The sequence below is a fragment of the Carcharodon carcharias genome, chromosome 3 (assembly GCF_017639515.1).
Source record: "Carcharodon carcharias isolate sCarCar2 chromosome 3, sCarCar2.pri, whole genome shotgun sequence".
In the NCBI taxonomy this organism is placed as follows: domain Eukaryota; kingdom Metazoa; phylum Chordata; class Chondrichthyes; order Lamniformes; family Lamnidae; genus Carcharodon; species Carcharodon carcharias.
The window spans coordinates 101,226,902-101,254,609 of NC_054469.1; the positions used below are offsets into that span (position 1 = coordinate 101,226,902).

The window sequence follows — 27,708 nt, forward strand, 5'->3', positions numbered from 1 at the left end:
AGTTTTAATGTTAACTTATTCAGAAAACATTGTCTGTCCTCACACATGGGCCAGAATCTTACGTTGGTCAGGTGGGCACGTACCCAACCTGAATGCACGTGAAATTACATAAAATGATGTCGGGCGTGCATCCCGACGTTGTCGTGCATGTGAGCAATATTGAGGTCAGCGGGTGTGCGCGGGAGTTGGAGCCGCGCCTGCCAACAATTAAAGTGCCAGTTAAGGCCATTATAAACCCTATTGTCCACAATTTTACGTTGCCCGTGCGATTTTGTGCTCGTCGCATGAGCAAAATGGGCAGGCTGGCAGCTGTTTTTAACGAAATCTCATTCAAGGGTGAGATGGAATATCTGGGGTGAAATATATTAAAAATAGTAAAATATCTGCAGACTGATGTTTTTTGAGTTCTGCTGTCAGGTGCTTGAATGTGCTGCTTAGACACAGTTTGGTGCATTTTTTTCTTGCCATTTAATCTGTACAGCTCTGCCTCTCCCTGAGGCAGCTCCGCAGTAACTGTCTTCCTTCAGGGAGCTCTCTAGAAGCGACCGCCCACACCCTCACTTTTGTTGGCACCCACCCCCCTCGGCAGCGCTAATTCTTTCTCAGCGCACGTTTCATGTCGGCTGGCCATTAATCAGCCAGCCAGCGTGAAATTGCATAAGGGGGCCAATCACGGGCAGAAGCACATTTCATGTCCACTTCTGGGCCTGCCGACTTTCACACAGGCCAAGCGTGAAATTAATGCCATATAATTGATATCCCCACCGGCAAGAGAAGAAGTGTATGTGTGGATTTGGAAGTGTGACCAGTAGAGTTTTGATTATGCTGGAAATCATGCCTCCAACATATAGACCCCATAAATTGACTAGCAGCAAAAGAAATGTGGGTAACAATGAGGAGCATATTTGTCATCACGTTACACTAGCAAACTTCCTCATTTGCAGCCAGATGTCAGGGAGCTGGGTGGCTGGAGGAACTCGATTGGTGACACCTTTTGATGCAACCTGAACCAATACCTTTACTGGAGAATGGTCTGTAGGTCCACCTTCCTGTGGTCCACCTGCTATAGTAGGACCTCCAGAGTTTCAAGCTCAAAGGAAGCAGTGTTCCCACAAGTCCCCACTGTACCATTATGAGCAATGACTGCATGTTTCTGCCCCTATCCCAACTTAGCTTTTAATAGCTAACTTAAGCTCTTTAAAAGCTGAATTTTCCAATCCCCAGCCAAGCTGTGTAGCAAGCTTTAAGTGTAACCATGACATTCAAATTAGGGGAAAGGAAATAATTACAGAAAATTGTGTCACACGCAAAGGAACCTGGGAATTAGGTGGCCACAATACATTGTTGCTGGACTTAGAATATCCAAGCTTCCATTTCCATTTTAAATTGCTTCTCTACATTGTCCAACATTGAAAGTGATGTGTTTACTCTAATTCTCATGTCCTTTTCAAACTTTCCCTGTGCTAATTCTGTTCCCTTCACGTATACCTGTGATGTTCATTCTTTCTGCCAATGCGCTGCGCGTTGTCAGTATTAAGTTCCATTTGTCTTTCATCTCCCCAGTTGAATCCTTTTGCAAAACCTTAAATGTATCTGTTATTCTTACTAAATGCTCTATTTTACTGTGGTCTGGGAATTTAACAACCATTTCTGAATCCAAGTCATTTTTGAAGATATGAAGTGACAAGATTCCAAACCCTCATCACGTCCAAGCTGTACTTTGTTCAGCAGCTCCCTCAGTCTGATGTTATGCTTCTCGCCAATCTTATCTGTTTCTTATTTCTAATCTAACTTTTTAAGCAGTTTTACATTGTACCCTGGATTCTTATTGATCTTAGCTTCATTGCTAGTCTTTTGTGTGGGCCATTTGTTGAAGACAGTCCAAATACATCTTAGGTTAGGAACTTCCACCATCAATGTCATTTATAACACCTTTTACAGCAGTTGAACATAGGAACAGGGCTAGGCCATTCAGCTCTTCATGCCTGTTCCACCATTCAGTGAGATCATGGCTGACCTCTGACTTAACTCCATATCTTTGCCCTATTCCCCTTAATACCTGTCGATAGCAAAAATGTACCAATCTCAGACTTAAAATTAACAATTGATCTAGTTTGCAGAAGAGAGTTCCAAACTTCATAACTAAAAAGTCGGTCTCTGATGTTTAAGATTATGTCCCTAATCCTAGACTCCACCGCCAACTGAAATGGCTTCTTGCTATCTACCCTATCTGTTCTTCTTAATTTTTGATGGGCTAAGAAAATGCAAGCTTCTAATTCTATTTTAAATTTCTTCTCCACCAATCACCTAATAACCACCTAAATTCCAGGGTGTATAACCCTAGTGTGTGCAATTTCCTCTCATAACTAAACTCTTGGGCTGGGATTTTTGGGTCCTGCTGGTGGGCATCATCACGGGCGGGACAATTTGGAGAGCGGCCAAAAGTCAGTTAACCTTTGCCGCACATCAAATTTTCCCACCGCATCCACGACGATGCCTGCTGCTGGGGGGACTGGAAAATCCTGCCCTTGGAGTCCATTCCAGTAAATCCATGCTGCATTCCCTTTGAGGCCACTATTCCCCGCCTGAGGTATGGCACCTAGAACTTCTCATAGTACTCCAGATGAGATCTTCACAAGATTCTGTGTAGCTGTAGCATAACTTCTAGCCCCTAGTGGTCAGTATTCCATTAGCCTTTTTGATTATTCCAGTACCTGTTCATGATGTTTTAAGGATCTACGTACCTGGACACCCCCAAGTCTCTTTAATCTCCAGTGTTTCTAGCAACTCACCATTTAGAAAGTGCCCAGTTCTATGCTTTCTAAGTCCCAAGTACATGACTTCACATTTGCTTGTGTTGAAATCCATTTGCCACAGTTTTGCCATTCATTTAATCTGTCAATATCTCTGTAATTTAATATTTCCATCTACACTGCTTACAATTCTGCCTATCTTTGTCTCATCTTGGATAAGCGGCTTTCTATCCCATCATCTAAGTTGCTAATAGGTGTGATAAATAAAAAAAAATAAGAAGAGCAAAGTTAAATTATGAAAGAAAACTAGCGCAAAATGTTAGAACTGATAGCAAAAGCTTCTACAAGCAAATAAAAGGAAAGAGAGTAGCTAAAGTGAACGTTAGTCCCTTGGAGGACGAGACTGGGGAGTTAATAGTGGGGAACGCAGAAATGGCAGAGATGCTTAATCAATATTTTGCCTGTTTTCACGGTGGAGGACACTAGTACCACCCCAATAGTAACAGGTAGTGCAGAGGATATAGAGAAGGGGGAACTTAGAACAATCACCATCTCTGGAGAAAAAGTACTGAGCAAACTATTGGGATTAAAGGGTGACAACTCCCCAGGGCCTGATGGCCTACATCCCAGGGTCTTAAAGGAAGTGGCAGCAGAGATAATGGATGCATTGGCTGTAATATTTCAAAATTCCCTGGATTCTGGAAAGGCTCCAGTGGATTGGAAAAATGCTAATATAATGCCCTTATTCAAAAAGGGCAGAAAATAGGAAACTATAGACCAGTTAGCTTAACGATTGTCGTTGGGAAATTGTTGGAATCCATTATTAAGGAAGTAGTAATGGGGCATTTGGAAAGTCAAAGTGCAATCCATCAGAGTCAACATGGTTTTATGAAGAGTAAGTCGTGTTTGACTAATCTGCTAGAGTTCTTTGAAGATGTGACAAGCAAAGTGGATAATGGGGATCCTGTAGATGTAGTATATCTGGACTTCCAGAAGGCCTTTGATAAGGTGCCGCACAAAAGATTAATACACAAGATAAAATCACACAAAGTTAGGGGTAATATATTAGTTGGATAGAGAATTGATTAACCAACAGAAAGCAGAGTCGGGATAAATGGGTCTTTTTCTGGATGGCAAGCTGTAACTAGTGGGGTGCCACAGGTTTCGGTCCTTGGGCCCCAACTAATTTCAATCTATATTAATGACTGGGATTCAGGGGTAGAAGGTACTATAGCTAAATTTGCAGATGACACCAAAGTAGGTGGGAAAGTAAGTTGCAATGAAGAAATAAGAAATTTACAAATGGATATGGACAGGTTAGATAAATGGGCCAGAATTTGGCAGATGGAGTTTAACGTGGATAAGTGTGAGGTTATCCATTTTGGCCGGAAGAATAAAAAGGCAACTTGTTATTTAAATGGAGAGAAACTGCAGAATGCTTCAGTGCAGAGGGACCTGGGTGTCCTTGTGCATGAATCGCTGAAAGCTAGTATGCAGGGACAGCAGGTAATAAGGAAGGCGAATGGAATTTTGGCATTTATTGCTAAAGGAATAGAGTATAAAAATAGGGAAGTGTTGTTGCAACTGTACAAGGCATTGGTGAGACCACATGTGGAGTACTGTACACAGTTTTGGTCGCCTTACTTGAGGAAGGATGTAGTTGCATTGGAGGCGGTTCAGAGGAGGTTCACTAGATTGATTCCAGAGATGCAGGGCTTGTCTTATGAGGAGAGACTGAGCAGTTTAGGCCTGTACTCGCTAGCATTTAGAGGATGAGAGGAGATTTAATTGAGGTATATAAGATGCTAAAGTGGATAGACAAAGTAGACATAGAGAGGATGTTTCCCCTTATGGGGCATTCTAGAATGAGAGGCCATAGTTTTAAGCTAAGAGGTAGTAGATTTAAATCAGAGATGAAGAGTAATTACTTTTCTCAAAGGGTCATGAATCTGTGGAATTCACTCCCTCAGAGTGCAGTGGATGCCGGGATGCTGAATAAATTTAAGGAGGAAATTTAATTAGTTCTGGGTTGAAAGGTTATGGGGAGAGGGCAGGAAATTGGAGTTGCGGCCGAAATGAGGTCAGCCATGATTGTATTGAATGGCGGGGCAGGCTCGAGGGGCTGAATTGCCTACTCCTGCTCCTAGTTCTTATGTTCTTATGTAGGCCCTAAAACACCTCCTACAGGATGCCATTAGTCACACCCTGTCAATTAAAGTATCTGACTATTATCCTGATTCTATCTCCTGCCACTCAGCCAATTTCCTAACCGGATCAATAACTTCCCTTCAATTCCATGGTCTTCAATTTTAGTTACAGTATCCAATGCAGGCCTTTATCAGATGTCTTCTGGGGAAGTTCATATAAATAACCTCTATAGACATTGCCCTGTCCAGTACTTTAGTCACCTCTTTCAAAAAAATTTCATTGGGTTCATCAGGCATGATCTATCCTTTACAAATCTATACTGGGTTTCTCTGATAGCTGAGAATTTTCAAGATCTTCAGTCAACCTAATCTTAATTATAAACTCTAATAATTTCCAGACAACAGATGTTAAGCTAATTGTATAATTCCTCTCACCTTCCTCAAATAGTGAAGTAGCTGCACAATTTTCCAAACTAAAGAAGCAGTTCCCAAAACAAGGGGACTTTAGAAAATTAGCTGCGGCATCTTCAATGTTTCCACCTACTTCCTTTAAAACCCTGGGATGGAAGGGATCTGGTCCAGGAGATTTGTCACTCTTTAGCATCATTATTTTTCACATTGCCATTATTTTTCTTATGTTAGGCTTGGTGAGTCACTATTGGATTCCCATTTTTGGCTTGAAGTTACCTGGGCCTAATTTAGTCTCCCTTGCTATGGAATCTCTCCAGTATCTAATTAACCTTTCATTCCCATTGTAACACATAAGAGTGCTAGAGAAATTCCATCAGAAATGCCTCCACTGCATCCTCCGGATTCAATGGGAGGACTGTCAAGTAAATGCTAGTGTCCTTCATGAAGTCAGCCCCACAAGTATTCGGGCAAAACTCCTGCAAAATCAACTTCAGTGGACTGGACACTGTGTCCAGATGGCTGAAAAGTGTCTCCCCCGCCAGGTCCCATTTTCTCAGCTCTCAAATGGCCAGCATTCCAGAGAAGGGCAAAGAAAATGCTTCAAAGACACTCTGAGGCTCTCCCTGAAGTGTGGCAGCATTGACATTAATGCTTGGGAGAAGCTTGCTACCAATCGTTCAAAATGGTGACAACTTGCCCTTCAAGCTGCATCATGCTTTGAGGCCGAACGCTTTAATGATGAGGCAGAGCAACAGCAGAGAAGGAAAGAAAAGGAAACAAATCCAGCACTGCGGATCCTACTATCTCATGGGACATCCTGCCCCATGTGCCCAAAGATCTGGGGCGAGAATTGGCCTGTTCAATCACATGAAGATCCACGGTAGAAACTTGTGACCCCGAGTAGACATTATTGTTGAATCAAGGGACATTCAAACAAGTCGATGTAAAAGAACAATAATAAGGAGTAAAAACGTGAATCTAATTCCGAGACTGCAATTCTTTTAAGGCTTAAGGCAACCTTGGCAAATAGTACACCTGTGGACTTTATGAAATCGGTTTAGCAGTGAGCTAACACATTTGCTTCTGTTATCAGCACACCACCAATTAACTGACCTAAGAAAACAGCACCAACACCTGAAAATAAATCTCACCAATAAAAGAAAGAGCTCAAAAATAAAGTTTGCAGACTTGGCCTCCCCTTCCCTTAATTCTACAAATGAGTTGCTTTGTTAGTAGATAAAAGAATGTCACCTTAGAAAGGAAATTGGCTGGTTTAGCAAATAGTTAAAGTGATTTAGATTGATTCCTGGCTTTTAGTTTATATCCTGTGAGAGCACAGCTGAGAGACATTGCACTCGAATGAATCATAGGGTGCCCCGTGTCCTGTAAGCAAGTGGTCTGTACAGATTAGGATTTGGCTGTGATTTGTAATCTTTGTTTTTGCACATGCTGTATTTCCTGCAGATGTTAAACGGGAAAATTCACATAATGCGTATAATACTTCTAATTTAAGAGCAGAAGATAGGCCTGTCTGCTCGTCTCCATCAATTATGTTTGCGGAGAGCTGACCAGAGAGGCTCAGTGGGTAAAGGTATCACCTGGTATGGCATGATGCCCGTTCTCTGGTGATATTGCTGATCTCAGTCAGGGTGATGATGGTCACGATGTCAGAGTTGACTTCAATATTGCCCGTTGGAGGAGGAAAGAAATCATCCAAGGCCTGGTTTCTAATCAATTTCTGTTGGCCCTTCCTAGGAACCCGTGAATGATTTTTCTGTGCGAACAGGAATGAGCCTGATTGTGCTGCCTCCGGCAGTTGAATAGCCTGGCTACATTCAGTACGTAGTTCACTTAAGAAAAATGGCCAGAATGTTATGGTTCTCTGCCAGCGGTTTTGCAGGCGGAGGGGTGTGGGGGCATAAAATTCCCTAGGTGGCCTTCTTGCTGTCATCCTGCCTGCCCCCAACCTATCCAGAATTTTACGTGGGGGTGGGGAGGAAGGAGGCTCCAAATGAGGCTCTTAAGTGCCTAATTATTGCTACTTAAGGGCTGCTTCTCTCCCGCCCTCAATTTTGAGGTTGGCGGTAGGAATTCAGGGGCAAGGGAAAGCCCAGCAGGTCACCTGCCCAGGCCTTGGGTGGGAAGAGGGGTGGCATCTTCATCAAGGGTCACTTCCCACATTGAGTGCCTCTCCCTCCCTCCAAGAGGCTACCCTGTGCAGATGCTCCCTCTCCCCCAGCCAGTCCTATGCCTGATCATTTATTTTGTTTGTTATTGATTAAACATTTATCATCAAGACCCCCACCCCCTTCTGGCCTTGTCTCCCCTCCCCACTGTAAAACTCCCTGCACTTCCTGGTCCTGGACTCCAGGCACAGGCAGGCGCGTGCCCGACCCACTCGAGCGTAAAATGACGCGCAATATTTCGGTCAGCGGGCGCCCACGGGAATCGGCAGCATGCCCGCCAGCAATTAGAAGGCCTACTAAGACCATTAGCAATGTAATTGATTTAAATTTTTCGTTGCCCACCTAACCTTACAGTTGGTGGGTGGGTGAAAAGGCCACGCAGCCTTTACGTTTTTTGCGAGACCTCATCCATGGGCGGAATGAGGTTTCGATTTGACATTAAAAAAAATGTTAAAATTCATCCTAATTTCTAACATGTCCCTGCTCATGTGACGGAGCCATACGAGGGGACGTGTTTTTTAACATTTCAAAAATCCTTATTTTTAATTTTCAAAACTCTCCCTCTCCGTGAGACAGCTCTGTGCAAAGTTGAGCGCTCGCCCTCCTCTCCCCCTCTCCCCCCCCCCACACACAGGCAGCGCTAAGCACTGCCGCGCGTGTTTCGCGCCGGGCAGCCTTAATTGGCCCACCAATGGGAAATTGCGGTCCGGCCTCGATCACGGGCGGCAGTCGGCTTCCCAATCGCTTCCTCCCTCCTTCGCCCCTGCCGAACCCACCTGACAAAGGAAGAATCTTGGCCCGGGACTTTGAATCTGGGGACTGCTCATAGTCCCAGCCCTGTCCACTGCTGCCACTGGCACTGCTGGGACTACAGAGCTGCGCTGGCCACTCTCTGAGATGGGAATTCCTCCTGAATGAGGTGTGGAAGTCCTGTATCCAGCCAAATGCTGTGATTGACGGGAATGTATTCCCCACCAACCATTTGAGTGGCAGGGTTGGAAACCCCGCCATCCGAAAAGCCTTGCCTCTGGTTGCTTGGGTTAAATGGTGGAGGTTTGCTGGGCCCCCTGGAATTATATGCCAGCATGAGTGAAAGCCTTTAGGAGAAGAGGTGGGAAATGTAGGAATCTGACTGCTGCTTCCTAGACTATGACTGGGATGACTGCAACATTACAATTTTTATGACTGCAACATGGCTGTATTGCATGATGTTTGACAGTTAGTGTTGACACAAGGTCTATATAGCAATTACACTTTCCATGTATTAGTAGTGTGATAATTTTAAAATAGGATTCCAGAATGACTGTAATGGAGTTGCTGGTTCATCTCCCTGGGCCTGCAGCCAAACTTTACTGTCACGTCACAAGGCTGCCTGTTTCACAGCCTCTCCCAAAAGTGACTCATGGGGAGACAAATTGGAGCAGTTAGATACAGTTCAGCAATGGCTCCTTCTCAAAGCCAAACGCTTCAGCTATTTCAGCAATACATTGATCTTTAGAGGAAAATATTTAATCTTGGTGTATAGTTTTGTGGCCAGATTTATCCTTTTTCCTTGCTGCATTTCCAGTATCAGATTGTCCGTGTTTGCTTTGACTGTAAATAATTCACATTCATTCTATGGCCTGTACCCTCCTCGCTATCAATCAGAGCACCATGAAATGGACATAAATTCGAGTCAGATGAGCTGAATAGGTCATGTTGCGATCACTTGATGTTCTCCAGCTGCTGGTTAGCATCAGAATTCAGTCTGGAAAGTGGAATTAAAATGAAATGTTTACTATTTTAAAGAAAATACTCCAAATGAAATCCTGAAAGTGAAATATCCAAAATGGTGCAGCAGGAAATGTTTGTAGAAATTAACTACAAGCCTATCCTTGCAGATATGACATACGACATCACCTCAGCAAGCTGTGAGCTATGGCCTTGATGCTCTGAAACGAATGCAGGCAATTCTATCTGAGTGGGATCACGATGACTAATTCTTCCCCCCACTCCCTCATCTTCACACACAAAACAGAAACATTAGAACTGTGGACTCTTGTGAATTTGAAACAAGCTCCACCTGATTCACTGGTATCAGTGCCAAATCTAGAGTGCACTAGTCCTGGAAAATAGCCCTGATTCAGTTAATTTTCTTTTGGAATACTAATGACCAACAAAATGAATTAATTGGCGGGAAAACTCTTTGAAACATCTTGAGGGCGCAAAAGGCATTTTCTCTCTTCCAAGTTGTTTCTTTAAATCCTGGAGTCATGGGAACAGGGCGAATTCTGGGGGGAGAAATTCTGAACTGTTTCTCATTGCGTCCCGATCCTGCATACTGAAGGCAATAAGCCTGTTTGGTAGTTTCAAGCTGCACATGAACACAGGAATGTGCCTGAAATGTCCTGTTAGAATCACTGCCTCTGAATAAACTTTTATGGACAACTTTCCACGGAGCATTGATGATCTTCATATTAACTATGGATATCAGTGCCAGTGAGGAGGTTCTGCTCAGAACCATTCTTTTCAGGATATGGAAATGGAGCTCCTATTTCTTTCCCGGGTGTCGGCTCACATGGTACCAAATAGGATGGGATTTGTCAGATTTCACGTTCCACCATCTGAAGAATCGATGGAAATGCATCCTTGCTGATCACAGGAGCTCCTTGGCCATTTAATGATTCAAGGAGCGTTAATTGGTTGGAGAGGGCACTTCAGTGCTTCCCTTGGGTGGATGTCATGCCTCCGAAAGCTGCCGCCAATGTGATTGTAGTCCCTGCAGCACCAGTAGCAACAATGGTCAGGAATGGGACTGCAAGCCGTCCTCAGGTTCTATGTCCTGAATCCATGACCAGGTAACGGTAAAGGAACCTATCAGTGGGGATGGGAGTTTAGGCTGGGGGCTGAGGGGGGTGGTGGTGGAGTGTGGCAGTCTGGAGAGGGAGTTGGGGGTCTTGATGGAGAGGCCAGGGGTGAGGCAGCCCTTGGGGAGAGGGGATACCTAAAGTGGAAAGGGGCTCTTGAGGGAGGCACCTTCCCCCTTCCTGCCCCAGGCCCGAGTAGGGCGACCTGCCAGGCTTCCCGACCACTAAACTCCTCCCACCAACATTGAGATTGAGGCTGGGCGGGAAGTGACCTTTAAGTGTCCATTAATTATCAAGGGATAGTGGGAAGGTGAATTGAGTTTGAGCATTTGCCATGATCCTATTGAATGATCGAAGGGGCTCGAGGGGCTGTATGGTCAACTCCTGCTTCTACTTCTTACGTTGTTATGTTCTTTCCCCCTCATAGCAATGTGTCTCCTCCATATCTGAAACAGCTCCTCCATGAAAATTTCTCAGTGTTCACTTATTATTTTGTCCAGCATTTGTTCCCAATCCACCTGGGCCAGATTCCTTTTCAACTCACTGAAGTTAGCCCTCCTCTAGTCAAGTACTTTGATGATTGTCCTTTTCCATTAGTATTCTGAACCTGTTTTAAAGAGAATTACATTGTAATTACAGCACCGAAACAGGCTATTCAACCCAGTGGCTCCATTCCATTGTTTATACTCTATGAACCTCCCCTACCCTTCTTCATCTAATCCATCAATATACCCCTCTTTTCCTTTTTCCCTCATCTGTTTATCTAGCTTCTTCTTAAATGCTAGTTTCCTCATCTGCTCCTTGTAGTAAGTTCCACATTCTAACTACCCTCTGTTAATGAGGTTTCTCCTGAGTTCGCTTTTGGATTTATTAGTGACTTTTACATTTATGGTCCTAGTTTTGGTCATCCACAGAAGTGAAAACATTTTCCCTAGTTCCACTCTATCAAAAATCACTCCTCAGTCTTCTCTTTTCTAAAAAAAGGATCCCTAGCCTGTCCAAGCTTTCTGACAGGTATAACCTCGCATGGACACTTATCTTCTATATGATATGATCTCTACCCCAGTCAAGAATCTGAAGTCCCTCTTGAAGACATTCAGAGAGTTGGCACCGAGCACACCAGACAACAAAGGTTACTTACTGCGGATTATTCAGTCATGTTCCACATTGATGACATATGCAAGGCTGCTGCATGGAGCAGTCCTCAAACATTTACTGTTTGTGTGAATTTAATTGCAGCGCATGATACTGTCTCTTTTATGACAGCTATGCTGTGATCTCTTTCCTAATATTTGCTTTGTTACCATGATGCATGAGAATGTGTACTTGAGAAGAAAGGCGAATTATCTGCCTGGAAAGGGCATCTTCATTCTTGTAATAATAAACATCTTCCACACATCACAGTGTGCCCCCTCCCCACCAATCCCAATTCCAAGGGTTCTGTGGGATATTATTTTTGGGAGGCAAGTGATCAGTTTTAGCTGAGCTTCAAATCAAAAGACCTGGTGCAATGATGCATTTCCTGGGCTTTATGCAACCTGGGAATAGAGAGTCACAAGTGGCATCCCTCGCTATGGTGTCAAAACATCATTCTTATCTGTGTGCTCAGTGCCTGGGTTTCCCAGAACGTATCGGGTTAGGCTATACCACTGTGTATGTCATAGAGTCATAAAGGTCTACAGCACAGAAGAGGCCCTTCGGCCCATCGAGTCTGTGCTGGTCAAATGGTGGACATGCACACCAAGATCCCTCTGATCCTCGGTACTTCCCAGGGTCCTGCCATTCAACATGTATTCCCGTGCCCAAGTGCATCACCTCACACTTATCCGGATTAAATTCCTTTTGCCACTGATCAGCCCATCTGACCAGTCCATCTTTATCCTCCTGTAATCTAAGGCTATCCTCCTCACTGTTTACCACCCCACCAATTTTCATGTCATCCGCGAACTTACTGATCAACCCTCCTACATTCAAGTCTAAATCGTTTATATGTACCACAAACAGCAAGCGACCCAACACCAATCCCTGTGGAATCCCACTGGACACAGGCATCCAGTCACAAAAACACCCCTCGAACGTCACCCTCTACTTCCTGCCACTCAGCCAATTCTGGACCCAATTTGCTAATTTGCCTTGGATCACATGGGCTCTTACCTTCATTACCAGTCTCCCATGCGGGATCTTATCAAAAGCCTTGCTGAAGTCCAATGCATTGCCCTCATCTACACACCTGGTCACCTCTTCGAAAAATTCAATCAAATTGGTCAGACATGACCTCCCCTTAACAAAACTATGCTGACTGTCCTTGATTAATCCCTGCCTCTCCAAGTGTAAATTATTGCCAGCGCCCCTGCTATCTCCTCCCTTGCCTCACTGAACAGTCTGGGATACATTTCATCTGGGTCTTGAGATTTATGTACTTTTAAGCCTGTCAGACCACTTAGAACCTCCTCCCTTTCTATGCTAGTTTCCTTAATTATATCACAGTCCTTCTGCCTGGTTTCCATACCCATGTCGTCCTTCTCACTTGTGAACACCGACACAAAATATTCATTTAGAACCCTACCTATGTCTTCTGGCTCCACACACAAATTACCACTATGGTCCTTAATGGGCCCTACTCTCTCACTAGATATCCTTTTACTCTTAATGTACTTGTAAAATAACTTTGGATATTCCTTTATTTTACCTGCCAATGTTTTTTCATGTCCCCTTTTTGAACTCCTAATTTCCTTTTTAAGTTCCCCCCTACATATTCTATACTCCTCTAGGGCTTCCGCTGTTTTGAGCCATCGGTATCTGCCATAAACTTCCCTTTTTCTCTTTATCCAATCCTGTATATCCCTCAACATCCAGGGTTCCTTGAATTTGTTGGTCCCACTCTTTATCTTTACCGGAATATTTTGGCCCTGTGCTCTCCCTATTTCCTTCTTGAATGAGTCCCACTGCTCTGACGCAGATTTACCTAAAAGTAGCTGCTCCCAGTCCACTCTGGCCAAAACATATCTGTCATTAAAGCATAGAATCTTACAGCACAAAAGGAGGTCACTTGGCCCATTGTGCCTGTGTCAGCTCATTGAAAGATTAAGCCCATTTCACTGCTCTTTTCCTGTAGGCCTAAAAATTTTCCTGTCTGATTACTTGTCCGATTTCTTTTTGCAAGTGTCATGTCACTTGAAGAATGAGGAAGACCTTACAAAATGAAAAAGAGTCTGAAGAAGAGTCATATGGACTCAAAACGTTAATTCTGTTTCTCTCTGCACAGATGCTGCCATACCTGCTGAGTTTTTCCAGTATTTTTTTGTTCTTATGTCAGATTTCTAGCATCTGCAGCATTTTGCTTTCAGCTTACAAAATGGATCTTTCCCTGTGCAGCTCCCCCGCTATTTTCCTGCTGCCTCCAACCCTGTCTCCACTGTCGTGGGGCAATCCAGCCCAGCGTTTCAGATCATTCACTTCTCATCAGAATTGACAAAAATTGGGGGCATATTTGGCTTTAAACAAGTACAGAGGCAGGGAAAGGAGGGGGAGAGGAATAAAGAACAAAAGCAAAGCTCTGTGCCAGATGGAAAATGGATTGTTCACTGGCACCGAGCCAGAATCATGAGTCATTCTCTGCATAAGTATACTGTAGCCATTAATGGTTTCTGGTGAGGTTTCAATATACATTTTACAACTAAACCAATAATCTTTAGTATCTTGTACAAGTTCTATTGTAAAGTTAGCTCCTGAGGGAACTCTGGCGTCATAAAAATGTACATCTTAGGAGACAGAACACTTCCCTCAAAATATCAGCAGTTCACAAGGTTCCCAGCTGGAAAATATCCAGGACCTGTCAGTGGCTGAGGCTTTCCCAATTTGGAAATGGTATCGCTGGCAGTGGCATTGAGATGCCCATCATAACATGACTGCCCAAGCACTAAACGCCACATGCCACATTTTTTTCTGGCCAGAGGCCAACAACGTTTTTTTTTAGTGCTTCACTAGTCTTGGATACATTCTGTAGCAGTCACAAACAGAACCACTGAGCAACTAATCCTCCTTAAACTGTTGCACAATATAAACATTCCCTAATTTGTCTTTTAACCACTCTAGCTGGGTTAACATTGACTGGAAGTTGATGGGAGACCACCAAAGATGATAATATATATTACAGCAGGAAGTGAAAGTGAGAGACAAACTTTGATATGTCCTGCTACACTATTACTGCAGCAATTCTAGAGCACCCCACACACCCTCCAAACTCAAGTGGTCTTTTCAAAGCTTAACATTGCTTTCATCTGCAGTGTACACTAAGAGCTAAATTTTCAGCCCCAGTTGAGGCTTGGATCAGAGGTGGGCGGGATTGAAAATTAGACCTGCCAGCCAGTTGACCAGCTCCATTGTGTCTCTGGGACATTTTTGCAGAGGTGGGATTTGGACCGGGCAGGTGTTACAATTATGAGATTCAGAAGATTGTTATGTTTTAGGACTGTGTTTTCAATTTCAGGTAAAATGAAGGGGGTCATGTGACCTGTTCTGAAGTCTGCCCGACAGCAAGCCTGAGTAGTTTGATTGTTAGAAATTATCTGGGGGATGGGGGGGGGCAGATTGTTTTAGTGGGAAGAAGGTGCACAGCGATTACGCTTGGGGCAAATGGCAGTGCCTATATGCTAACAGTGGATAGACTGTGCATCTCCAAAGTCCCAGAAAATAGTGGAGAATATTGAGTTGTCAACAGTTGTGCTTTAAACTGTCAATTTAGTTTCATGCTGAAAGAGAGTTGGGTTCTTAAGGATAGCTTATCAGCATTTCTACCTGGATACAAGGCCCATGTGATTCACGTTGCACGGAAATGGGCTTGAATGAGGAAGGACTTCTAAAATACCCCTGAAAACTCACAGACAGTTAGTCTTCCAGGGTCCAGGAAAGTGAGAGCACCTGGAGGCCAAGGTGGCCTGGTTCACTGTGACAGAATGCGGAATGTGGAAGCTCACACTTGGATTGAAAAAACCAAATTCATGAGGAATTAAAATGAAGCTGGAAGATTCACCTAGCTTGCGCAGGAGGAAGGATCTCCAGAATTACAGGACAGTTCTGAGATTAAAGGTGACTAGGCTGAGAAACAAAAACAACAGAAGCAAACTCTCTGGAGTTAAGAATCATTTTGGACTAATTCTGGAAGAATTGCATGTCTACTTAAACGACAATACAAAGTATACCTGATAGTATCCTTTTCACTTGAGATAAAAATAAGAAAGGCGATATGCCATTCTGTACTTTAAAATGTAGGTTGCCCACAAAAGTAGCATTTGGTCGATAGTGCTTTTAGTCTACTTGTTACAGTGAATGTCTTAAAATGTGACATCTTGATGTGCCATTCTTTCGGCTATTAACTGGAAGTTTGAATTTCTTATTAAAAGTTATTTGTCTCCATGGGAATCATAATACAGGACTACATAGGAACTTAGAAGCAGGAGTAGGCCATTTGGCCCCTTAAGCATGCTCCCCCATTCAAGTAGATCCTAGCTGATCTAACCTTAATACCATTTCCTGCGCTATCCCCATATCCCTTGATATCTTTAATATCCAAAAATCTATTGATCTCTGTATTGAACATACTCATTGGCTAAGCCTCCACAGCTCTCTAGGGTAGAGAATTCCAAAGATTCACCACCCTCTGAGTGAAAAAATTCCGCTTCATTTTAGTCCTAAATGGCCTACCTCTTATTCTGAGACCATGTCCCCTGCATCTAGACCCCCCCAGCCAGGAGCAACATCTTTCCTGAACCTACCCTGTTGGGCCCTGTAAGAATTTTGTATGTTTCAATGAGATAACCTCTCATTCTTTTAAACTCTTTACTAAACTCTAAATTTTAAAAAGAGACTACAGGCTCAATCTCTCCTCATAGGACAATCCGTCCATCCCAGGATTGCTTGAAGCAAACATGAAGACAGCAGCTTGTCACTGAGTGCAGATAGACACAAAGTGTGAGCTTGGGGATTTGGTGAGTGAGGGAATTTGGTGCTATGTGGCGGGGGGGGGGGGGGGGGGGGGGGGGGCGCGAGGGGGGAGTGGGGGAGGAGTTGCTGTTCACTTAAGCAACTACCTTATAAAAAAACTTCATAAAAAAGTACAAGAGTGGCAGGCCAGGCGACTTCACAAAAGAGCTAGCTTAATCAAATGAGGGGTGACCATTTTGAAACACATAAGCTTCTTAGGGGGCTTGACAGTGTAGATGCTGAGAGGTTGTTTCCCCTTGTGGGAGAGTCTAGGACCAGAGGGCATAATCTCAGTGTAAGAGGTCGCCCATTTAAAACAGAGATGAGGAGGAATTTCTTCTCTCAGAGGGTAGTCAATCTGTGGAATTCTTTACCGCAGAGGTTTGTAGAAGCTGGGTCGTTAAGTATATTTAAGGCGGAGATAGACAGATTTTTAATCAGTAAGGGAATCAAGGGTTATGGGGAAAGGCAGGAAAGTGGAGTTGAGGATTATCAGATCAGCCATGATCTCATTGAATGGCGGAGCAGACCTGATGGGTCAAATAGCCTACTTCTGCTCCTATATCTTATGGTCTTATGATCTTAGTCGTGACTTCAGAGGAGACCAACCAAGTTCTGAAAAAGTTGTGTGACGTCACAGAAAAACAGCTGGTTGATTGGTTGGTGAGCATTTTTCTCATGCACCTTTCGAAACTCGGGTAATTTTAATAATTGTAAGATTTGATTAGTAGTAATAAAGTTTTCTAATAGTAGTAAAGCTTATTAGATTGGCTGGTGGCTATTCCCTATTTATCGTAACTGGGGAATTTCAATCAGGGTAAGTAGAACATTAATTGAAATAGTAAGAATATAAGCACAGGCAGGACTAGGGACATTAATTATTTTAAATTTTAATTAATTAATTAAACACTATAAAAGTGGCAGGGCAGATGATATGTGGCGGCTGCAGAATGTAGAAGCTTGTGGACATCAGTGTGATCCAAGGCAAACAGGCCTGCCGTAAGCGTCTGCGGTTGAAGAAATCTGGCTCAGAGTCATTGGGCTGGAGGCTGAGCTGGAGACGCCACGACGCCTCAGGGAGGGGGAGAAATGCCTGCATATTTTGTTCCAGGAGGCAGTCACATCCTTAGGATAAGGTTGTCTGTTTTTGTCCATGGTCAGGGACAGGAAGGTGTGATTGCGAGCGAGGCAGGTAAGGGAATCAAGAAGATAGAAGTGGAGGAGCCTCAGTCTTTGCAATTATCCAACAGATTCAAGGTTCTTGGAGTCTGTATGGACAAAAGTGATTCCTGCAGGGTGGTTGAGCGTACTGACCGTGGCACCATGGGGGGAGTTTATATGAATGTAGGTAGTAGGGGACAGTATAGTCAGAGAGATAGGCACAGTTCTCTGCAGGCAGGAGCGAGGATCCAGAAGACTGTGTGGCCTTCTTGGGTTTGGAGCATGTGATCTGGTCTGGAAGGGAACATGCAGTGGAAGGGGGAGGATCCAGTTGTTGTGATCCACATAGGTATCAACGACATAGGTAGGATCAGGAAAGGGAGTATGAGCAGTTAGGGCTAAATTAAAAAGCTGAACCTCAAAGGTAATAATCTCTGGATTATTACCTGAGCCATGAGCAAATTGGTTTAGGATACATAAGATTAGAGAGTTAAATGTGTGGCTCAAAGATTGATTTGGGAGGAATGAGTTTTGCTTTCTGAGACACTTGAACCAGTACTGAGGAAAGTGGGAGCTGTACCGTTGAGATATTGTTCACCTGAACCGTTCTGGGACCAGTTTTCTGGTGAGTCATATAACCAGGGTGGTAGGAAGCGATTTTAAGTAAATTGTGGGGTGAGGGATCATGTGAGGGAAGATGTGATAATTAAAGAGAGAGGAGAAAGCAAGATAGCAATAAGGGAATTGGCAATCAGGAAGGGACAGAGTGTACAAAATTAAGAGTGTGCCAGCAGATAAGGCTAGAGGTTGCGAAAATAATAAAACGACAGAATTAATGGCACTCTATCTGAATGCACACAGCACTCAAAACAAGGTGGATGAGTTGACAGCACAAATAGAAGTAAACAGATATGACCTAACTGTCATTACGGAGATGTGGCTGCAGGGTGGCCAAGGCTGGGAACTGAATATTGAAGGGTATTCGACATTTAAGAAGGATAGGCAAAGAGGAAAAGGAGGATGAGATCAGTACATTAGTGAGCAAGGATTTTAGATTGGAACATCAAGATGTAGAATCAGTTTGGCTAGCACTAAGAAGCAGGTAGAAGTTGTTTATAGGCCACCAAACAGTAGCGATGATGTAGAGCACTGTGTAAATCAGGAGCTTAGAGGTGCTTGTCACAAGGATAACACAGTAATCATGGGGGACTTCAATCTACATACAGACTGGGTAAACTGAATGAGCACTAATCCTGGAGGGGACAAATTCCTGGAATGTATATGAAATGGTTTCTAGAACAGTATGGCGAGGAACCAAATAGGGAACTGTGCAATGAGAAAGGGTGAATTAATAATCTTATTGTAAAGGAATCTTTAGGAAAGAGTAACCAGAATACGGTAGCATTTTACATAAAGTTTGAAAATGATGTTGTTTAATCAGTAAATTGGCTGACGTAGATTGGGGAACTACATGGAAAGGTACTCGATGGAGTTTAGAAGGATGAGGGGGGATCTGATTGAAACTTACAGAATACTGAAAGGCCCGGATAGAGTGGACATAGGGAAGATGTTTCCATTAGTAGGAGAGACTAGAACCGGAGGGCACAGCCTCAGAGTAAAGGGAAGACCTTTTAGAACAGAGATGAGGAGAAACTTCTTTAGCCGGAGAGTGGTGAACCTATGGAATTCATTGCCACAGAAGGCTGTGGAGGCCAGGTCATTGAGTGTATTTAGACCGAGATAGATAGGCTCTTGATTGGTAAGGGGATCAAAGGGTACGTGGAGAAGGCGGGAGAATGGAGTTGAGAAACTTATCAGCCATGATTGAATGGCAGAGCAGGATCGATGGGCCGAATGGCCTAATTTCTGCTCCTATGTCTTATGGTATGATGGTAGACAGGCAATGGCTGGCATTTAAAGAATTAATATATGGTTCACAACAAATTTACATTCCTTTAAGGCACAAAAAAACCAGCAGCAAAAGTGATCCAACCATGGCTAGCAAGAGAAGTTAAAGATTGTATAAGGTCAAATGAAAAGGCTTATAAAGTTGCCAAAAAATGTGGTAAGCCTGAGGAATAGGAGCATTTTAGAATTTAGCAAAGAAGGAGCAAGAAACTGATGAAGAAAGAGAAAATAGAATATGAAACTAGTGAGAAACATAAAAACAAAATGTAAAATCTTCTGTTGATGTGTAAAAAAGAAAAGATTTGCAAAGACAAATGTGGGCCTATCACAGGCAGACAGGAGAATTTATAACAGGGAATAAGGAGATGGTAAAGTAACTGAGCAAATGCTTCATACAGGATTTTCTGGACCCGCCCGTGATGATTCCCGGCACTGGCGGGACTGGAAAACACCGGGCAATGTGTCTGTCTTCAAGGAGGAAAATACAAAAAAAACTCCCTTAAATATTAGAGAACCGAGGGACTACCGAGATTGAGGATCTGAAAGAAATTAGTATCAGTAAAAAAGGAGTACTGGAGAAATGAATGAGACTGAAAGTTGATAACTCCCCTGGACCTTATGATCTACATCTCAGAGTGTTGAAAGAGGTGGCTGCACAGATAGTGGATGCATTGGTGATCATCTTCCAAAATTCCATAGATTCTGGAGCAGTTCCTGCAAATCGGAAGGTGGCAAATGTAACTCTACTATTTAAGAAAGGAGGGAGAGAGAAACAGGGAACTACAGGCTTGTTAGCCTAACATCAATAGTAAGGAAAATGCTGGAATCCATTATAAAGGATGTGATAAATGGACACTGAAAACACAATGATAGGATTGGGCAGAATCAAATGGATTTATGAAAGGCAAATCATGTTTGACAAACCCATTAGAAATTTTTGAGACTGTTACTGGCAGAATAGATAAAGGGGAATCAGTAGATGTGGTGTGTTTGAACTTTCAGAATGCTTTCGAAAAGGTTCCACATGAGGTCAGTGAGTAAAATTAGAGCACATGGGATTGTGGGTAATATACTGGCATAGTTTGAGGATCATCTAATGGGCAGAAAACAGAGAGTAGGAACACACAGGACATTCTTATCTTGGCAGCCTGTGACTAGTGCTTTGCAACAAGGATCTGTGCTTGGGCCCCAGCTATTCACAATCTATACCACTGATTTGGATGTGCATGCTGCTGACACAAAACCTGGTGGGAATGAAAGTTGTAGGAGGATGCAAAGACGTTTCAAGGGAATTTGGACAGTCTTTGTGAGTGGGTAAGACCATGGCAGACGGAATATAATCTGGATAAGTGTGAGGTTATCCACTTTCATAGGAGGAACGGAGGTGCATAGTATTTGTTAAATGATGAGAGATTGGGGAGTGTTGGTGTCCAAAAAGGACCTGGGTGTCCTTGTTCACATGTATATGAACATACACCGCAGGTAGCTGATCTGGCTTATTAAGTGCTAAATTGAGGCCAGTTAAAAGAGGCCGATTGGAATTTTGCAGACAGACTCCAGGTTCCTGCATCAGTGAGGCCAGTTTAGGTGACTGGAAGCAGGCACTTGGCAAAAGGCCCAGGTTGGAGGTGGGTGAGGGAATGGGACAGCACTGCAGGCAGGAACGTAGTGGTGCAGTTCTCACCACAGTGGTTGCCTGGCTACTGTGTCTATTTTTTAATTAAAGTTTTGAAAAAGCTAGAGGAGACGGCACCTCAATTTTGAAATGTCATCTCCCATGTTTAACTTTGTGCGATCCCCGTAGGAACCCATAACTTTTAAAAGTAATGTGTTGGTCTCCTTGAAACATTTTCATCTCCCACATTATCTCTTTCACTACTCTGAAAAGCATCTATCCTTTCAGTTTTGCCATTCCTTTCGTAATTAGTATTCTGTTCACTATTACTTCTCTCTCTAATTTCTGTGTGGGTTTGCAAACAATGTCAGCTAAAACTGCAGCATTCCACATTTTAGGAACTTTATGGTCTTCTAAGTGGGACCTGATCCTTAAAGGAATACTTTTTAAAAATTCTTCAAGTAACAACAACTTTCTAAGGTTTTCAAGTTCTTGCTCCAACTTCATTTGCCCAATCCATTAATCAAATACTATGGGCGGAATTTTACGGGCCCTCCTGCCATCAGGATTTTCCAGTCCCGCCGAAGTCAATAGACTTTTGAATGGCTTGCCATAAAATTCCACCCCTCCTTTTGCTGTAGCAAATTCCTTGAAAGTCTGATTCTGTCTCTTCCTCAGATTTTTAAACTTTTGTCTATGAATTTCTAGGGCTGGAATTTCCTGGCCCCGTTGACAGGAGCTTAATGGCAGGTGGGGGTTGGGGGGGGGGGGGGGGGGGGGGGGGGGTGGGTGGGGGGGTTGGCGGGGGGTGGGGGGGGGGGGTTGGTGGTGGTGGTGGGGGTGGGGGTGAAGGGGGGGGAAGCAATGTGATGAGATGGTCAAAAATCAGCTGTTATGAAACCAGTTTGCGATCATCTGCTCCACATGGTGGGCCACATTTCTTGCCGCCGCATATTGGGAACCTAATTTCAATACTTTAGCATCTCATCATAAGCCCTGCTCACCAGAATGAACCCGCCACACTGGATCATGCAGGCATCACCTCAACTTGTTTCACAACTGTACATAAGCAATGTGCACCTGGCAGGCTGCAATTTGTTCCAGGTTTGTTTGCCTACCTTGCTTAGGGCAGCACTCAGAGTCATCAGCGGCAGGCTTCACAGACAGCACTACATCACTTTTAAGTGGGCTCACAGGCAGGTTTCTACCTACCAGAACAGCCGTAAGGTGGGAGTGGCTTTTCAATGGCTGTAGGGCTAGGGCTTGCTTGGGGAAAGGTGTATGTGTGGGGTGAGGGGGGGGGGCACAAATTGATCTGTGCAAGTGGCCTCAAGATGATGAGGGCTGAGGAGGCAGTCTTTAAAGGAGATGAGGCTAGATGGAGATGTGAGGGTGTGTGTGGGAGAGTGAGTGGTGATGTCCCTTGAGCTGGCAATGAGTGAGATACCATTGAATGTGTGATGGGCTTGTGAGTGTGTTAGTTTAGAGTAAGGAGATAGTTGCCTTACCCTGGCAGCACAGATGAGATCATTCATCCATTTTCTGCACTGGGTAGCCGACCTCTTGTGTGCAGTATTGGCACTGACCACTTCTGCCACCGTCTCCCAAGCCAGAGTGGTGAGACTGTTGGGCCTCCTGCGACCAGAGCAGAGGTGGAGAACATTGTGGCGGGCCTCCACGTTGTCCAGACGGCATCCCAGGGATGTGCCACTGACTCAGAGGGCTGCAATTTTCTTGGCTTTTGGGACCGTGTGTTCACCAGAGCAGTCCTGGGCTGCAAGCATTGGGAAGTGTGCGCGTGGCTGCAGTTTAAATATGGCTCCCTGCGTGAGGAAGCGGCGAGGTAATGGTGTGGCGGGCAAATCAGCAGCCATCCACCAGCGAGTCAGCATGTTTCCTGTGGCTGAATAATTAATGAGGCAGGAATAGGTTGATACGGCACGAAAGCCTGCCTTTACGGCCGGCGGTTAAAACAACTTTTTTCCTGCCCGCTACCACACTTTGTGCAAATCTGGGATGATTCAGCCCTGGGTCTAACTCAAAAGCATTAAAAACAGAAGTCTTAAGTGTATCACACACTGTACATCCAAAAGAGCCAAATAAAGCTTCAATACTTTTCCTACCAAAACACTTCGGGCAGAATTTTGCCCTTGACGGGCGGGCGGGCAGGCCGGACCGAGTCTGCGGCGGGCGGCCAGCTGATCACCGCCGCCGAAATGGGCCCCGCCACCATTTTAAGTGGGAGGGCCAATTAAGGCCCGCCCAGCGTGACGTCTGTGCAGGCGGGGGGTGGATTCCCCAAATGCGAGAGTGCACTCTTTCGCGCATGTGCACAAAAGAGCGCACATCTCCCTGAGACTAAGAGCTGCCTCAGGGAGATCGCTGAAAGTTTTTGAAACTGTAAAAATAGAAAAATAAAAAAATCATTAACAGGTCCCCCTCATGTGACAATGTCACAGGAGATGGGACATGTTAATAAATATCACAAAAACTTTATTAAACTTTTTTAATACAGACATGAAACCTCATCCTGCCGGTGGATGAGATTTCACATTTTTTCAGAAGCCCACCGGGGCTCCTGGCCTGCCCGAAAACCTTAAGGTTGGCCGGGCAGGGCCTTTAATTGTGTTAACTGCCTTGTCAATGGCCTCAATTGGCCATTGACAGTTGGCGGGCGGATAGCTGATCGCGCTGTCCCCCCCGCCTTCCTGAATATTTAAATTGGGCGGGATGATGTCACCCCACGTCATTTTTGCGTCGGCAAGTGGGCCCCGCCCCAGCTCGCCAATGGAAAAATTCTGCCCTTTGTAACAGAATTGTCCAAATTTCTTGTGGCCATTGTAACTTTATAGCAATTTTCTCAAATGAGACGAAATGCATTTCAACTCCTTATTGAATTCAGGTACTAGGCAAATATTCCTTAACATGTCATAACCAGGAGCTATATATGACCCATTGTCAAGCCTGCCTGCTATTCCCTGTCCATGTAATCTGACCAGTTCTAATTTCTGGCTTTTTTTTCTCTTTGCAATTCAAGGCTTTCCTCTTTTACTCCTTGAAATTTTAATTCAAGTTTTCATATTTCTTATTCTCCTTTCTTCTCTGGTTCAAATTTTTTAAATTTCTCTTTCCTTCTCGAGCTCAAATTTTTGCTTTTCTCTATGTCTTTCCAATTTACGTTGATTCAATTGCAAGTAAATCCTAACCAACTCCAACCTGTGCATAATCTAAATCGCTTTGTTCTTCCTCAAAGTTCAAATGATGAGCCAATACCTCAACTACATCCGCTTTTGTTGCGCTCACTTTTAACTCTATTTCCAACTTTTCTGCTACTGTTAAATTAACCCTTGTTAACTGTTGCAAGCACTCAAAGACAAACCCTCTCTTTCGAGGAAAGCTTCAGCAAAAACCATTCATAATTTTTCAATAAATACTGAAAACGTCACTGTGAAACGTTGTTTGTTTAAACTCTGGCCAAACCCAGTGTTCCCGTCTCAGCCTATGGATTTGAAATCCAGCAAAGAGCCCCCAGTTTTGTTATGATCCCCTTAGAGATCGATAACTTTAAAAAGAAGTGGCTGCATTTATTTGTGCCACAAGGCCAGGGGGAGCACTTCCTGTACATGCGCAGTTGCAGTCTCAGGGCGGAATTTTCCAGCCATGACACTGGCAGGCATCATCGTGGGCAGGACAGGAAAATTTGGAGAGCCATTAAAAGTCAACAGTTCTCCAAATTTTCCTGTCCTGCTCACAACAATGCCTGCCTGTGTCAGGGCCAGAAAATCCCGCCCTCAGTGCCAGAGTGCCAGCTGCATGCATTAAAACAAATAAGTTGACTTGACACAGACTACAAATAAAGTTCGTTACCCATTTTAGGTCATGCAGCCCTTAACCAATTGCAAGTTCTTGTACCTAGTCCATTTAACATTTATCAACTGTTCCCTCTGCAAAACTGCAAAATATGCCTCTGACAATGCAGTAAACAATGAAGATATATAATCAGGAAATTTCAGTAAATGGGAATTTCAATTTCCAAAACAGAGAATTGACTAATATTTAATTTAAAGAACTTATTGATAAATAAGTGGTCAATTAAAAAAACTACTTTGACTAAAATATTTAAGAAAAATTCATCACCCAATGTGGGACTTGAACGATGACCTTGGGATTAAGTGTCCCAGTATGTATCAAATAAGTTGTGCAAAAAATTAAGGAGCAGCATTCACATAAAATCTCGTTGAGATTGAGACCCCATCACCTATTGGCAACCGGAATGAATTGTTGCTGGCAAATTGTGTTTCTCCAAGTGCTACAGTGAAATTGGTGCCGATCGAAACTCTTGCCTCTGACCAGAGAGACATCGGGAGCAGTTGCACATGCGCCAATGCCTTTCGGTTGGCAGCAGCAGTTACAGTGAAAAAAATTTTGAATTTACAGTTAATAGTTGAAAGAATGACACATTAAGATTTCACCTTGACTGAAAACACTATTAACTAAACATTTTATTTTCTACACTATCTTTTCTAGCCTGGTAATTTTCAATCTTAAAACTGTCTTTCACAGCGAGGTTTTCTTTTCCTGGTGAATCTCCCTGTAGCCCAAGCTAGGTGACTTTTCCAGCCTCGTCTTAACTCTGTATGAATTTGATCTTTTCCACCCAATCGTGAGCTCCTACCCACATTCCTGTTTGGCAAGCCATGGAAACGTTTTGGTTTCTCGCTGCTCCCTCTCTTCCAGATCCAGACAGACTCCAAAAAAACTATCTGTGATATTCATCGATATTCCAGGAAAAACTGTAACCTGATCTTTGCAAAGGCTTCTTTTGCATCCTTCCCCAGTGTGAATCATGGGCCTTGTATCTCGGTAGAAATGCTAATTAGATACCCTTGAGAGCACAACTCTCTTTCAGCTTGGAAGTAAATGGACAGTTTAAAACACAACTGTTTACAACCTGGTATTCGCAACACTTTTTGGATCTTTGGAGACTCAAAGTCTAACCACTGTCAGGCAGACTTCAGGAAAGGTCACATGACCCCCTTCATTTTTACTTTATATTTAAAGGTACAGTCCCAAAACATAACAACCTTCTAAGTCTCATAATTGAAACACTTTTCATCACAGTCCGCTGCTTCTCTCAAGCTGGAAGGCCTCTGATTGGCCCTCCAGCTTTCAGAGCCTGTTCACCACCTTTAATTGGATGGAAAATCCATCTCCAGCTCAATTAAGGGAATGCACTTAAGTCACAATGAGCAACTCTTTCCCCTGGGCCTGTTTCAGGATCTGGAAATAGACCTAACATTTGTCTCTCAACCTGGGGAGTCAGAATTGATAATGTTTTGAGGGGCATTGTGAATGAAAACCTTGTTTTTCTAGTTTAGTGTTTCATCTCCTGCTTCATTACAGTTAAGATTGTTTTTGAAAGATTTTTCTTTCTTTATGGTGGGCGCTAAGATTTCTTTGAGCAATGGCTCATTGTAGTTTAATACAGTGCATTGAATTGGAATGTGACTAGGTGGTGTAAGAGTGAGGGATTTTGCCTATTGATTGTGAAGCATCCAGCTGATGAGTAATTGGGCTGTGTGGGAGAAGCAGTGTATATCTCAGATACTGTCCCCAGGGGAATCTCCTGTCCATTAACTTGTCGTTTTATTTCTCCTCTAGGTCACTTTACAGCAATGATATGGAAAAGCAGCAAGAAGCTGGGCATTGGGAAAGCCTCAGCCACAGATGGATCCACATTCGTAGTAGCCAGATATTTTCCAGCTGGCAACATCATGAACCGGGGATATTTTGAGGAAAATGTTCTGCCTCCAAAGAAATAAATTTCTAAAATTTGAAATGGACCATGAATTGGTGAAGAATGAAAGATTTGAACATTCAGCTACATGATTTATCATCCAGTGATCAGGTCCTACAATGTTTTCATGTTACACTTCTTCATATAATGCTTAAAAGGACCTGTTGCTGATGCATCTGTTGTGCCTTGTTTATGAAGTACAAAACCAACCAACCATATGAAAATGGACACAAAATAAACACCAGTCTGCTGTATGACACTCCCTGCTGCTGCACAAGTATTCAGTCCACAATACAAACCACTCTGCTGCAGGTGCTTTGTGTAATAATAACTTACTGCAGTGGATGGTATTTTAGGGCCTCTTTTTCACTGAGCACAAGACGCTTCTGAAATCTGTCCAAGATCACATGCTGTCATAACTTGCAAGTTACTTTTAGTAATTAATTTATTTCCCTTTAATAGTTCAGTAAGTCATTTATCCATCCCTCTTTAGTCATTGTGTAATTATTCAGACACTCCCTGAGCATTTCACTGAAGCAGCTATTACTCACATTTTCGTTATAAACTAAGTATTAATGGGGGTATCCAGCCAAGGAAGAGGGGAGAGGCATCACTGCTTAGACTAATCTTGACCTCACCCACATCAACAGACCCTAACCTCCATCTGGGAGTACAGGATATGATGAGGAATGGCTGATCCTTCATCTTCCTAATCCAGACGTGTGAAGTTAAATGTAGCATCATTAGTGCCATCTCTCCCTTGTTCCCTCTGGTTACTCCATATAGCGTCACAAACCTGTGTTTCAGACTGCAGCTACTTGCTGCCTAATTCATTGAGCCAAAGAGGGGCAAGTCCATTTTTAAGTAATGTCTTTAAATAATTTTTAAAATTTAGTTATGAC

At 43.6% G+C, this 27,708-nt stretch overlaps 1 protein-coding gene across 2 annotated transcripts in view; it reads left to right on the forward strand.

The window, feature by feature from the left end:
• The window catches only part of glipr2l (GLI pathogenesis-related 2, like), a 51,417-nt gene extending 24,357 nt beyond the window's left edge, over positions 1-27,060 (forward strand). For both annotated transcript variants that reach the window (XM_041184864.1, XM_041184863.1), the window contains exon 5: positions 26,671-27,060. In XM_041184864.1, coding sequence (XP_041040798.1) covers positions 26,671-26,831 — 161 coding nt within the window. In that variant the 3' untranslated portion in view covers positions 26,832-27,060. The remainder of the gene's footprint in view (positions 1-26,670) is intronic.
• Positions 27,061-27,708: the final 648 nt, after the last annotated feature.